Source organism: Notamacropus eugenii, chromosome 6 (assembly GCF_028372415.1).
Source record: "Notamacropus eugenii isolate mMacEug1 chromosome 6, mMacEug1.pri_v2, whole genome shotgun sequence".
In the NCBI taxonomy this organism is placed as follows: domain Eukaryota; kingdom Metazoa; phylum Chordata; class Mammalia; order Diprotodontia; family Macropodidae; genus Notamacropus; species Notamacropus eugenii.
In genome coordinates, this window is record NC_092877.1 from 382,633,037 (window position 1) to 382,648,832 (window position 15,796).

The 15,796-nt window shown below is 40.3% G+C and overlaps 1 protein-coding gene across 3 annotated transcripts in view; it reads left to right on the forward strand.

Moving 5' to 3' along the window:
• Window positions 1-15,796, forward strand: part of IL1RAP (interleukin 1 receptor accessory protein) — a 148,827-nt gene that overhangs the window by 103,519 nt on the left and 29,512 nt on the right. For all 3 annotated transcript variants that reach the window (XM_072618858.1, XM_072618860.1, XM_072618859.1), the window contains exons 5-7: window positions 5,443-5,608; window positions 8,593-8,664; window positions 12,329-12,452. In XM_072618858.1, coding sequence (XP_072474959.1) covers window positions 5,443-5,608; window positions 8,593-8,664; window positions 12,329-12,452 — 362 coding nt within the window. The remainder of the gene's footprint in view (window positions 1-5,442; window positions 5,609-8,592; window positions 8,665-12,328; window positions 12,453-15,796) is intronic.

Consider the following 15,796-nt stretch of genomic DNA (forward strand, 5'->3'; position numbering starts at 1 on the left):
GAAAACTTAAATCACTGAGGAGTTCCATACCATATTAAGTGAGGCAGCTCCCACCATGATGAAATCACAGATGCCTGAAGAATGGCAGCACTGAAGCTTAGAATCCACCTAATTTATTCAAAGGAATAAACAGTTGAGTTGTCAGGGAGAACTTTTGTAAAGAACGCTTGGGAACTCATGGGCACTCACCTTTGGTGGGGTCATGGGCTTGACAGCCCTGCTGGAGACTGGAGCAGAGGGAAGAGCCCAAACACTGGGGAGTGTGGCAAGCCAAATGCCTGGCACTTTGTTCTCAAAGGGGCATTTTCCACATCTCCATTGTCCACTAGAGTCAAACCTCCATGGCTGCCAGAGTCATACAAAACAGTAGCATCACGATCTTATGTCATTCAACAATGGGTTATCTACTAAGCACCAAGCACTGAGAAAGGCACTGGGGACACAGAGTGAAAACGGCTTTGGCCTTGCCCTCAAGGAGCTCACCTTCTATTTGGAGACCCATAGAATGTACTAAAAACCAAATTATATGTGAAGTAACTACAAATGAATTTGGACATAGAGGAACATCACAGACATGCGGGTGAGGGGGCATCCAAAAGGCCTTGGCAGGAGCTCTCCTTTGAGGGAAGTCTGTGATGCTGTGAAATGAAGGGAGAAAGGAAGGCAGAGCAGGCATGGGTACAGCCTTTGCAAAGACAAAGGGACAGAAATGGACTATTGAGAACAGGGAACCGTCAGAAGGCCCCTCTAGTTGGCTCAGAGGACGGACCAGTGACTGTATTAGAAACCAGGCTGCACATCATCTCTTGTATCCAAGTAGCTAGGCAGCATCAGCATTGACCCATGGGCCTGGAGTCATGAAGGTTTGAATTCAAGTTCAAATTCACACTCAGGGACTGGCTAGGTTTGTGGTCCCATGCTCAGATTTCTCATCTGTAAAGTGGAGATGATAAAAGCACCCGCTTCCCCAGGTTGTCATGAGCATCCAGCAAAGTCATATTGGCAAAGCTCTCTGTAACCTGAAGGTGCTAGCTTAACATTCACAAGGATTATTATCTGACCCTTCTCACTTGGCTCTCAGCTGCCACCTTGAGATCATCATCTCAGCGTCTTTGGGTTGGAAGGGACTTTAACAGTGATCCAGTCCAAGCTCCTCATGAGGAAACTGAGGCCAAGAGAGACCAAATAGCTTCCTCAAGGACTCCAAGGTATTGAATGTGAAGGTCAGGACTTGAACTCTGACTCCAGAGCCAGGTGCCTTTGTGTCTTACTATCCTGACTGCTTAGACCAGACCCTCATCTCCTCTAGGCCAGACCACTGCAATAGTCTCCTACAACTGAACTTCCTGCCTCTCATTTCTTCCTACTGTAATCCATCTTCCACAGAGAAAACAAAGTGGTTCTCCTCCAGCATGTGGATGACCACAGCATTGTCCTTCTCAACATACTCATTCACCCTCTGTTGTCGCTAGGACCCAGGATAATCTTCACTGCTTTCATATAGCCCAGCTTCGTATTGTCTTTCCAAGCTCACCATACATCATCTCCTTCCTGCCCTCAGCACCCTTGCCAAACTGACCCTTTCTGTGGTTCTCACACTCTCTAACATAATCCTCTGTTTTTGTGCCTTCATGTTGGCCATCCTACACGCCTGGAACGCCCTCCCTCCTAGCTTCCTCCTCAGAGATCCCTTCACTTCCTTTCACGCTCAGCTCATGCACTAACTACTCCATGCACAGTCTTTTTGGGGGTCCTTCCCAACTCCTAGTCCACTCCTTTCTTAACTACCTTCTACGTAATTACCTTGCATTTTTTGTGTATGTACATGCATGTATACACATATGTATAGATATGCACATATATGTACATATATGTATATGAGAGAGGTTTAGAATAGTCTCCCCAATAGGGGTAAGCTTGTTGAGAGTAGAAATATTTTTCATTCCCTGTATTTCTATCCCTAGCACCAAGGGGTTGACCCTTATCAGCAACTTAAAATACATCTTTTTTTAAAAATTAAATTATTTTATTTGTTTTCAGTGTTCTACAATCACTTCCATATATCTTAGATGTTTTTCCCCCTCCCTCCCCTTCCTTTCCCATTCCCTCCCTGAGACGGCATACAATTTTATATAGGTTCTACACATAAATTTCTATTAAATACATAAAATACAACTTTTCATTAGTTGAATCATTAATTAATGCACCTGAAAAGCCAGTTGCAGCTAAATTTGAAAGGCTTTAAATGTCCACCAGAGAAGAATGCAAACCCAAGGGATTGGAAACCACTGGAATTTGGCTGGAGCAGAACATGGTCGGTCCTGCTTTAGAAAGATTGCCATGGTAGCTGTGAAGAAGATGGGTTGGAATTTGGAGAGACACTAGGTAGAGAGAACAATTCAGAGTTTCTTGTAATTGTTCAAATGGGTGAAGATGAGAGACTGAGTGGAGAAAAGAGTCATGAGTGGAGAAAAGAGCAATTATGAGAGATGCTTTGGTGGTGATCTATACCATCGGTGGCCCCACTGGGAGATAAGCTTAGACTGGTCTGGTTCTCCATAATTCCCTTACTACTGAGAGGCTGGAGGACAAGAAGTAGAGAGAATGTTGGGCCCAGGGTGCACTTCCTAGTTGTAGGACTCTGGGGAAGTCATTTAACCCTTTTCCCTCACTTTTCTTAACAATAAAATCAGCTGAAGAAGGAAATGGCAACCCATTGTGGTTATTATGGTCAAGAAGATCCCAAATTGGGCCACAGAGAGTCTGATAGGACTGAAATGATTGAAGAGCCACACAGAAGCTTGCAAATACATTGAATCAGAATATAAATGTGGGTTCTAACTCTGGAATCCAGCTAGCAGAATGAGGACCTTAAGAAGCAGGGATTGTAGCCCTTCTGTCCCGCTTCCATCTTTGTATCTCTTGCATTTTGTATAGTGCCTGAGACAAAGGCACTTGTGAATTTATTGATTACTTGAGTAGCAAAATCTCAAGCACATCTTTCCAATTTCTGTGGGTCTCCTATTCTTTGTGTATAAAGTATGAGGCACTAACACTTTATATATTTCCCTTTAGGACAGAGCTATGAGGCCAAATGGATAATGCCTGAGAAGGGGTCTTGAGCTGTGTGTGAGAAACGTTCTCTTTAAATTCATTATCCCATAGAATGTCCCAGCTAGAAGGGAGCTGATTGTTTCTTGAGCCCTGCCCCTTCCCTTTACTAGAGAGGAAACTGAGGCAGTGAAAAGTAAAGGGACTTCTCTGAGGTCACACAGCCAAGTGACAAATGGGATACGACCCAGACCTTCTGACTTAAGTGTTCTTTCTCCCACATGATGTTGCCCGCCTCCAAGGTGCAGAGAGGCATTTTCAGTCAGATGGCTTGAAAGCGAGTTTGACAGAAAAGAATCCTCATTCCACAAACTCATTCTGACACAGGAGTGTTGGACATAGAGCATTTACTATAATCTACCAGGAATAGCACAGACCTAGAGATTAACAAGTGCCAGCAGGTCCTCACCATCTTGTTTATTTGTCATAAAAATATGATAAAGCTCTAATTCTTTCTGGTATGAGGTCTGAGACATGAAGGTGTTTGATGTGGTGACAGGACTACCAGCTGGCTGGTTAATTTTTCAGGATACATTGTATTCTCATCAGAGATAGGGATTCTAGTTTTTTTGTTATTATTTTTAAAATTATTTTATTTGTTTTCAGTGTTCTACAATTACTTCCATACATCTTAGACTTTTCCCCCTCCCTCCTCCCCTTCCCCGCTACCTTCCCACTCCCGCCCTGAGCTGGCATACAGTTTTCTATATTTCTATTAAATACATTTTCACCTCAGTTATATTGCATAGAAGAATTAAAATGAATGGGAGAAATAATAAAACAAACCAAAACATAATACAAAAGAAAATGATCTGACTTATTCTGCAATTGAATTCCATAGTTCTTTCTCTGGATGTGGAAGGCATTTGACCTTAAGAGACCATTGGGAATTTTTTAAGTCCTTGCATTGCAATGAAGTTCTAAGTCTACCAGAAACATTCCTCGCACACTGTGGTTGTTGCTGTGTATAAAGTTCTCCTGGTTCTGCTCCTTTCACTCAGCATCAGTTCATATAAGTCTTTCCAGGCCTCTCTGAAGTCTTCCTGTTCAGGATTCTAGTTTTAAATCTGGGAGGGATCTTAGAGATAATCTAGTTCTAGCTCCTTACTTTACAGTTGAGGAAACTGAGGACCAGACAAGGTGCACAACTCTCCCAAGGTTACCCAGTAGTTAGTGGCCATAGAAATGGTTGTGAAAGACAAGTTGGAGTAGATAGGTCCTGTTTCCTGACATGTTTCTCTATTTTGTTGTTTGTTTGTTTGTTTTTGTCTCAAAATCATAAAAATCTTTAGGGAAATGGCAATCAAGGTTTGTATATGAACAGAGGACACCCAGTACAAGAGCTTGGTCCTATGGGAACTTCTGCTTTCTCAGTTTGGAGAGAATTTCTTCGTCATCTAAACCTACCCCCTCCTTAAGCTAAAAAGGAAACTGAAGCCTAGGGAAGAAAGGACAGATGTAGAGTAGGTCCCTTGGAGTTCCCAAGGTCCGAGCTCTGAATCTGTCCAACTATTTCATTTTACAGATGAGCAAACTGAGTCCCAGTGAAGTGAATTGGCTTGCCAAAGTTATACAGAGAATAAGCATCAGGATCCAAACATAGGTCCTATGACTCCAAATATGATCTAATCTACAGATGAGGAAAATGAAGCTTTTAGAAGAAACCTGACTTTACCAAAGCTCACTGAGCCAGACAGTGAGTGAGTGAGTGGTGGTTTTGGCATTAGAGCACTGAACCTCCTGTTTTCCAGGAAACACCATCTGGGTGGCCAAAGACTGGCTGCCTCCAGACAGGAGGGGATGTGGGGGGGAGGAGGGTCAGCTTTCTTTGGAGGCCATTTCAAAATGTGGCATTGTTCCTGTGTGCACCACATATTTCAGCAATGAGAATCCTGGAATGGACAACAAGTAATCAGTGTGTTTCTGGAACTACTTAGGCCTGGCTGATTTAGGGGGCAGGAAGGTACTGCCATTCTAGGCTTAGTCTCTGTTAGTCAAAGAGTATCATCAGCCTAGTACATTCTGGCTTTCCAGAATTTGTGTCAGATGCCTGGAGGAGGTCCTGGAAACTTCTCCAACAAATAGGGTCTCCTCCCCTCTTCATCTTCCAGTTTCTATATGTGTCTATGTATGTATGTATGTGTGTGTGTGTGTGGGGATATGGGTATGTGTGTGAATTAATGTGTATGTGTGATTGTGTGTGTGTGGATGTGTGTGTGTGTGTGTGTGTGTGTGTGTGTGGATATGTATGCTATATCTTTTTAACCAGGGCCTAGGATACTAAACATGGTTATGTTTTGTTTTATTTCTTTTTTCCCTGCCTTGTTCTAGAACTGTGATGAAGTGAACAACTTTAATAAAATTGTAGTGAATGGCACCGAGCTCATCTTTGCCTATGTCTTTGCCTCCAATGCGGGATTCTACACGTGTGTTGTGACTTATCCAGAGAATGGTCGCATGTTTAACCTCACCCGAACTATGGAGGTAAAGGTGGTAGGTAAGGAGAGGTCACAATCATGAAAACCATGGGGTTCTTCTTCTACTGTATCTTTTATGCTTAAGTCAGGACCAGAGTTAGTGGAAAGCAACATGGCATCTTGGGAAAATACCAGATAGGGAGCCAGGAGACCAGATGTCAATTCTTGCTCAAGATATTTAGAATTTGAGACATTCAGCTGGAAAATCCCTTTGTGGTCATCTAAGCCAAACCTCTTATTTTACAGAGAAGGAAAGTGAGGCAGATAAAGTTTAAATTAATTGCCCAAGGATGCACAAGTGATAAGTGGAAGGGCTAGGATTCAAACTCAGGTCCTCTGATTGCAGATCCAGAGCTCTTTCTACAACCTCATTGCTACATCACAGAATGTCTCAGGGCCTCTAATTCCTCAGCTATAAAATGGGGATAGCACTGGTCATGGTACCTGACTCACAAGGCAGTAGAGAGGATGTTGCTTGGAAACCCTAAAGCACTGTATCAGAAGCCATTTTATTGATACATGTTGACTTCTCATACCCCAAAGTACCATAGTCAAAAATAAAGACCTGATTCTCTATCTCAACCCCCACATTGAGCCTCACTTTTCCCATTAGGGGATAATGACCCTCCCATCTGTCTGTCCTATATGGCACTATTGGCTCCTGACAGGTGTTACCATTTAATAAAATACCAATGAGTTCTTTGGAGAAGATCCTGTTGTCTCCTCCTAGACTTTGACCCCTGTCTCACTACAATTTTGTTCACAGTCTCTGTTAGAGTCCCTCTCTGAAAAGTTTCCCAGCATCCTCTGGAACTTTGGGAATAAGGAATAGATATGTATGCAGGGAAAGCAGGGTAGTGCGTCAGGCCTGAACCTGGTCTGGAGTGAGAAGAAAACTCCAAGAAAACAAGAAACAAGCTTTTCTGAGGAAAGCAAATAGCACTTAGGGAGAGTCAGGGCCCAGGCAGAATCCCCTTTATAGTCACTGGATCCATCGGCCTTTCCTTTCAACCCACTTCTGCCACTGAATCGTTTACAAGTGAAATTGAAACCTGCCTCTTTTGGATGGCCTTTGTTTGCCTGATAGTAGAATGGGAAGATTCAGAATTGGCTAATTTAGTTGGATTTCAAATTTTATATACGAATAAAGACTTACTTAAGCGTTTGTTTGCTTTTGGGTAGGGGATTCATAAGAAGGGAACTCCTCTGCTAGTGCAGGTTAATCTTTCTCTGTGATATAGATAGTCTTAAAGAGTAGTATGGGAACTGAGAGATTAGCTTTGCTAACTAGTGTGTATCATGGGCAGGATTCAAACCTATATCTTTCTGGCTCTGAAGCAGGATTGTTCTTTTTTTCTCGATATCACACTTCTTTGCCAGAATTTATATTTTAAGGGAATGACCTTCTTTCTTTTTTTACTAGATCAGTACTTCAATAAACTCCAAAATGTTCATCCATAGGAGGTAGGCACCACAATTGGTGCCCTTGATATTATCAAGGGGAAGAGATAGTCAGCAATCATGCTAATAAATAGCATTTGTATAGAATTTTGATGTTTACAGAGCACTTTCCTTATATGATTTCATTTAGTCCTCATAACAGCTTTGGGAAGGAAGGGCTAGAGGAAGTAGGTGAGGAAACTGAGGCAGAGATTAAGTGACTTGCTCAATGCCACACAGTTAGTAAATATCTGAAGCTGAATTTGAGCTTAGGGCTTTCTGACTCTAGGACCAGAGGTCTAAACCCCAGGTCTATACCTCCTCAACTCAGACTTGCAAAAGGAGTAAAGAAAAGGAAGAGAGAGAGAAAGAGAGAGAGAGAGAGACAGAGACAGAGACAGAGACAGAGACAGAGAGACAGAGAGAGACAGAGACAGAGAGACAGAGACAGAGACAGACAGAGACAGACAGAGACAGAGACAGAGAGAGACAGAGACAGAGAGACAGAGACAGAGAGACAAAGAGACAGAGAGAGACAGAGAGAGAGAAAAGAAGAAGAAGAAGAAGAAGTAGAAGAAGAAGAAGAAGAAGGAGAAGAAGAAGAAGAAGAAGAGGAGGAGGAAGAGGAGGAGGAGGAGGAGGAGGAGGAGGAGGAGGAGGAGGAAGGAAGGAAGGAAGGAAGGAAGGAAGGAAGGAAGGAAGGAAGGAAGGAAGGAAGGAAGGAAGGAAGGGAGAAAAGGAAAGCATGACACATTTCTTAAATGTCCACTCTGTATCTAATCCTATGCTAGGTATTGTGGATGCAAATTCAAAAATCTGACCACACCTACCCTCAAAAAGCTTGTATTCTACACTGAAATTCAGAACTGGATAGAACCTTAGTAAACATTTTCCTACCTTTTCATTTGTCTGAGGCCCTGGGATGTAAATGACTAATTAAAAGTTAATCTGGTAGTATATAAATTGATCTTTTGTAGAATCATTGAAAAAAAATCTCACCAAACCAGGAGGAGATGGGCCAGTGGGAAGGATATTCTCTTCATCCTGTTCCTCCATATTTTTCATTTCTCCCACTAGGTCTCTTTGTTTTGAACCTCCCTCATACCTGGGAGGTGGTGAAGATGTAAGATGACCTCAGCAGAAATGTTTTAAAATTGATTTGGCTTAATTATGCACAGGAAATTTGGGCAAAATGATGATAGTCAATGTCCAATAAAATTTATTTGTTAAATTCTCAAGAATATTTTGAGATTCCTGCACAAAGTTTTGTCTTTTGTTAGTTTGAGAAAGATAATATCAGATATACTATTCTAGCTACCAGTTGTATTGGGTATTTGGATGGTGCTTCTATTTTTATTCTTTTGTACCCTCCAGGTATGCATTACATAATATTAATAGTCATCACCATCACCATCATCATCATTAATTACATAAAATGTGTTGTATTTGACGAAAAGGAATAGTGAGAAAGGCTGGGTTGGCTGGGTTGGAGACCTTGACTTTTGGCTTAGCTAATTTCCCTACAAAGCTGATTGAGTATCTGGGTTTCTCTTCTCTCCTGCAGCCTCTCCACATTATGCAACACCTCCTCAAATGTTTTATCCCAATGATGACATAATTTATGAGAAGGAGCCAGGTAATGACACCCTTCTTGCCTTTCTCCAGGTGATGGGTGGGGGTAGCCATTCTAAAGCTGAGCGCATATAAAAACTAGAATGCTTTGGAGGGCTGTCTGTAGCACATTCTATTTGTCCTGTGATGTTTCATCCTTCTTCTTGTTGTCCTAAGATTGGGCCAAGATGGTTTGTTTCTTTGTCCATGTGCTTGAAAATCCCCATTGTTTAATAATTGGATCTAATAATTTGTATCCTTTATGATAAAACAAACAAAAATAAAACATACTCCTGCAGGCATAAAATAACCTTAATAATGGAATAAGCAAAGCAATAGCTGTGATTGGCATTAGGAAAAACACTAAAACATGGTTTTGAAAACTTTTGGCTACTTCTGTGACATGAAGGTGTGAAATCTAGAGCTTTGACATTTCAGACAAATCAGAAGTTTCCTTAAAGATTGATTTTATCAGGAACTTTGAAATACCAAGGTATGGTGATACTTTTCTGCTGATGGAGCTATCTCTTGGAGATATACCTCTCAGCAAAGGGTTTCATGATGCACACATAACTCTTCCCTCCATCTTCGTGATGATGGATGAAGAGACAGCAAAAACACAAGGGATATCAGGGTGATCACATCTAATGGGAAATCAAGGTTTCTTATCCTGATGTCTACAGACCTCCTACCAAGGGGCCATGGATGTACTTTAGGGGATCCACTAATTGGGATGGGAAAAATAGATCTTTATTTTCATTAGTTTCTAACTGATGTTTAACATTCCCTTCATATATACACACCTGTGTATTTGTATGTATATACATATATGTATGTGTGGATGCACATATATACACACTGACATGTATGTGTGTATAGGCAGCTAGGTGGCATGGTGAATAGAGTGCTGGACCTGGAGTTAGGAAGACTCATTTTCCTGAGTTCAAATCCATCCTCAGACACTTATTAGCTATGTGACCCTGGGTAAATAACTTTACCCTATTTGCCTCAGTTTCCTCATCTGTAAAATGAACTGGAGAAGGAAATGGCAAACCACCGCAGTATCTTTGCTAAGGAAACCCCAAATGGGGTCACAAAGTGTCAAACATTACTGAAATGACTGAAGAAAAACAATGTATTTATTTTATATAATATATATATACATGTGTGTATATTTTTATATATTCTTGCATATATATATATATACATACATATATATATATATATATATATATATATATATATATATATATAGAGAGAGAGAGAGAGAGAGAGAGAGAGAGAGAGAGAGAGAGAGAGAGATCCATAGTTTTCATCAGACTGTGAAAGAGGTTCATCTTGCCAAAAATAAAAGAAATAAAGGTTAACGATATCTCAGCCAAGCCCGTATTCTGACTGGGATCAAGGCTGATAAGGCATAGTAATCAGAATAGGGGAGATTATATACCTGTCACATACGTCAGTCCTCTTAAACAGTGCATGCATTTGATTTATCTTAAAGCACATCAGTGAAGAAAGGGAATAAACATTTAGTAAGACCTAACTGTATCCCAGGCAGTGTATTAAATGCTTTTCAAATATGATCTCATTTAACCCTCATAACCACCATGGAAGGTAGGTAATATTAGGATCTCCATTTTACAATAGAGGAAATTGAAGCAGACATATATTAAATGACTTGTCTAGGGGTCATTCAGCTATTAAGTGTCTGAGGCTAAATTTGAATTCAAGTCTTCCTGACTCCAACTTCAGTGTTTTGTGTACTGTAGTGCTGTCCTACTGCCATCAGTGTGAATTCTCCTTTTCTTTCTCTCCTCTCCCTCTTTCTCTTTAGCCTGTGTCCTCTTTTCCTTCCTCTTTCTCCTTCCATTTCATGATGATAGGGGGAGCAGGTGCTTAGTGATTGCCCGCCATATCATGGTGGGGATGGGGGGGAAAGACAACTGACCAGGATCCCTCCAGCTTTCTCCAGAATTAGGACAAAGCATGATGAGACAGAAGGAAGGGGAAGGAACTAGGGGAGGAAGCAGAGACTCTCTCCATGTTTTAGGGTCAGAAAATGACTGTTCATTCCCTAGAAAGGTCTGATGTCTCCAAATTATGGTCCTCACTTTGCTCATCTGAAAAATGATGAGATTGGGTTTGATATCCCCTAAAAACTATTTCTCGAGGTAAATCTTGGAATCTATTCCATTATTATGATAATTTTTATTGTAACTATGATCATTATTACTTTGTCATCTTTTTCTATCGAGGTAAAGTGGAAATAGTCCTGGGATAAATGACCACCAAACTATTATTATTTTACATTTAATATTCTGTGTATAGTTGACTCCATGAATATAATAACTCATTTCTGCAGTTGAATAAATGTGTTAGCATGTATGTGTATGTTCTGTGCACTCATTGATGGCATCCTTTTGAGACAAATATAGTGGCAAAGAGGGTGGTGAAGATGACATGTGTGCACTTTGCCCTCTTTCCACACAGTTGTGATTTTTCATTTGTTTGGCTGTCTATGTTTTGAAAGCTTTTGTTCCATGGAACTTAGAGATTGTTAACATAATAAATATATGAATTGTTATCATCATCATCATTCGCTGTTTTTAATTTGGGGTGTCATCTTTTCATAAGGACACTGATAAACTCCAAGAGAGAACTCAAAATTCTGACACGAGTTGCAGTTGGCAACATTTAGGCTGGAGAAGAACAGCTATTGAGTCAGGAATAGGGATAAGGGTAGAAAAGCTGTCTCCAAAAACCACAAGGGCTGGCTCAGGGAGAAAATTCCAGACTTTTTTCTGCTTGACCCCAGAGGGATGAACAAAAATGATTTATCTTCAAAGAGGCAAATAGAGGCTTGATATCAGGGAAAACAAAGCAAACCTCTGACTTCCCAACCAAGTCAAGCTGTTGAGTGGGGCACTGCCAGAGGTGAGGGCAAAGTTCAAATGGGTCTCCTCTGGAGGTGGGGGCAAAAGTCGAGCAGGTCACTTCTGGAGGTGGCAGCTCCTTCCCTCACTGGAGATTCTCAGACAATGAGGCATGGTCATGTATCTGGGATGTCATGCTGAGGATTCATTCTCAGATATGGTTTTGACAATAAAACATCCAAGCTCCATTCCAATTTAGAGAATCTACATGCCTAGGGAAGTTTTCTACTGTAGTTGTGTCTTTAAAAGTTAAGAACTCGCCACCCCTCATCCGTCACCATTCTTTTAGGAAAATGAGTAAGAGTTCAGAATTGCACTGGGAATGCTGACCTCCAAATGGCTCCCTTGAAATCACTTTGCATAATTCAGTCCTGATGAAAAGACCTAAAACCATCATCCTACTCTCCTCTATTAATGCCTTCTAGAAGGCTTAAGAATCAAAGAGGAAAAGTAGGGAATGCCCAAGCACATTAGGAGGGATCTAGGGAGAAAAATGATTAGCAATCTTACTGATCATTTTATTTTAAGATGGCAATGTTGAGGGGAAAGGAAGGTAAGAAAACTTTTTTGGTCTGAATTTCAGTGGACTGGTTCAATAGCAGTATCACCTGAAGAATGGACTTGTATGCACCATCAGTTAGAGGACTGGTCATTCTAATTGTCTCAGTGTCTATCACGCAAAGGGGGAGAGGGCCATGATGTGGGTAGAAAGTGGGCAAAGTGGAACTTCAATTTTACTTTGTCAATTTCTCCTAGGTGAGGAGCTTGAGCTTCTCTGTAAAGTCCATTTTCCCTTCTTGAAAGACTCAAAGAGTGAGATTTGGTGGACCATTGATGGAAGGAAACCTGATGATACTATGAATGTAACAATAAACCAAAGGTAATGTAAGCCACACCAGAGCGCCTCTATGCATGAATGTCTGGCAGGTGTGAATAAGTGCTGATCCTTATCACATTTGTATAGAACTTGGACAAATTCATAGAGCTAATATCGTCATGTGTGCCAATGGTTATGGAGCCACATGATTTCTAAAGCTTTTAGTCACAGTGCCTTAAAGGATATGAAGCCTCTTTGAATCCCTTTAAAAATAAGCTGAGTCTGGATGATAAATAAATAAATGTAAATGTTTTAATTATGTCTGTTAATCTATGAAAACTTATCCCTCTCTCTTTAAAAGTACGATTCTATGTGTCTCTAACTATGGGTCAGTCCCTTGTATTTTTTTTCCTTGTATTCGTAGTGGGTTCTTTTCATTTTTTTCTAAATCTATATCTTTTCCTTTGTCAGTTTCTCCTTTTCTCTCAAGTCTTATTTAATTTGTAACCTCTTTATCCCTTTGTAGTCAGTAAAAATGTCCTAGAGAACTAATTTTCTTCTTAAGTTTGGGGTTTGAAAAGGAGAGCTTGTGCATTCAATTCTTAATCTTAAAAGTTTATGAGTAGGAACAAAATAAATTGCTAGCAAATAAAAATATAAGGTTAGTTTTTCCTCCTCCTATTTCATTATATCCCTACCAGCTCTGAATAGGGTTGGGAAAAATTCCCAATCTCAGCTCCAAATGATAGTCAAAGGATTTCAATTACATATCTTTTGAAAACAATAATAAAATGGAATTTATTATCAGCCAATACTAAGACCTCTCTCTGTTCCATGTGTCCATATTGATGGCATCAGATAGTTCTTCAAATGTTTATTTTTGTTGTTCTGTCATATTAGTCATATCTAACTACTTGTGACCCTATTTGGGGTTTTCTTGGCAAAGATACTGAAGTGGTTTCTCATTTACTTCTCTAACTCATTTTACATAAGGGAAAATTGAAGCAAACAGGGTTAAGTGACTTTCTCAGGGTCACACACGTAGTAATATGTAAGATTTGACCTCAGGAAGATGAGTTTTCCTGACTTTAGGCCTGGCACTCTGTCTACTTGCCACTTAAATGCCCTTCTTTGAATGGAATGCATTGTTTTCTGTTAGTCATGAAAAATATTGGGGTCAAGATGGTGGCATGAATGGACAGTAACTGTGCTTAACTGCTGGAAATTCACATGTTTTTCATCTGTAAAGTTCTTACTCTAATTTCTAATCTGATCATTCTTTCCCATTATTTTCTCCAATGAAAGAAAGAGTCTAAATTAAAGAGTTTATTTGAAAAAAAATCAATAAATCTTTAAGCTCACAAGGGGGTTACCTAGATAAAAGATTGAATAGTCTTATGCAAATTTGCACTCTATTAAATAAAAACTCACTGCTTTTTTTTTTTTTTAACAGTTTGCTTTCAAAGGTCATTTTCTTGGCACCCAGTCAGTAGGACAGGTACTCAGAATGCATTTTCTACAGTACTTCTGAGTCCGGGCTGAACCCACAACTTGGTCTGTAGATGTGGGGAAATGTTTGCCATGCCTGTAACATAAAACTTCATTAAAAATGCCTGGTCTCACCGTCAAGATAATCCAGGCCTTGATCTTGCTTTTAACATTTGCTGAATGGTTTTAGCAACTTATTTAATATTCCTGAGACTCAGTTTTCCCACCTGAAAAATGAGTCTAGGACTATTGAAAGGATCAGATGCAGTTTGCTCCTGGAACTTTGCCCGCCAAATGTATAAATAAAGAACACCTGTTCTTTTTACCTGACTCTCCACCCTCCTTTCCTAGGACCCCTAGCTAGCCTTTGCAAGATGGCTGCCCAGGACTAGGGGTCCTGAATGTGGAGTAAAAAACAAGAGTCTGCATATATATCTAATTTTCCTGTGACAAATGCATATCTTCCCTACAGAGTAGTTTTATCTTATGTGCCATGTTTTCTCCTGCTGCTGCCTACCATATAACCAGGAAACCAGCCTCTTCCCCAAAGCTTTGCCATTTTGAATTATTCCGTTTAGGACATCTTGTAGTCCACCAAACTTTTTTTGTTTAATTTTCAGAACAACTTCTTAGTAACCATGCCTCCTGCGCCTTTCATTTATAGATCTGATCATCTAGACCCAAGAGAAGGATGTTACATTTAGAATACTGAGCCTCCATTAGATCCAGCCAAATCTTTGAGTGGTCATGATCTTGAGATCTTGATTCAATCTTACATTGTTTTAGCTTTCCCTCCTAGCCTTGTGTAATCCAAAAATATTATGAGCATCCCCTCTATGCTTTCATCCAAATCATTGATAAAATTGTTTGTTAGCATCTAACCATGACCTTCCAGACACGCTGACCTGGAATGATTAGAAATAATCCTCCTTGAATCTGGCCACCCAGCCACCTCTGAATGTATCTTATCTCTATCTTCTCCAGTATGAGACCCTTATTAAAAAACACTTTGCTATGGTCAAGATAACTGTCTTTACAAAGGACATCTTCTGCCCTGTGGGATGGTGAATATCCCCCACACCTCACCATTTGTTCCCTGTAACGTAGCTTGTCCCTTGTAAGCATTTATCCCTTTCCTTTATCTTATTTATGGAGGTGACTTCTCCCCACTCCCATCCCAAAATAGTTTGTACATATCTTTAGGAAATCATCTTTGTTGGCTCTGTCTTTGTACCATCACCTTCTAGCATAGTGTCTTAAGCAAAATAAACAAGGCTGCTTCTGACCTCAGTATTCAGTTGAAACTGCTTTCTCTATAATCTAATTACCAAGGATTTCATAATTGTTAATACCAGTGGTCTTTTCTTAATCTTGCTCCTTTTTAACATGTGTGCAGGCTTTACCTTCGCTAACCATCTTATGCTTGTGGGAGGGTATAATTTCTTATTTGGTTTTCATATGACTATCTCTTTGTTTTCCTCCTACCTATCTGACCACTGACCAATCTTTCTGCTGCATTATCATTATCATTACCAGTTAACTGTCTCTGTTCTCCCAAGGCTCTGTCCTGGGCCTGCTTCTCTTTTGTTTCTATATTTTCTCACTTGGGGACCATCTGAATTTCAGTGGGCATATGATCTCCATATAAGGTCATCTAGCCTCAGTCTCTTTCCTGGGCACTTTTCCTATATCACACCAACTGCTTGTTGAACATTTTAAATAGGATGTATCACATGCATGTAAAATAGATATGTCTAAAATAGAATTGGTTATCTCTATGCAACCAAAAGCAATCTCCCCTCTTCCCAACTTTCCTATTACTTTTAAGGACATCGTTATCCATTCAGGCACTCAGGCCCACAACATTGACATCATCCCCAATTCCTCTCTCTTACTCATCCAATATGTCTAGTTTTCAA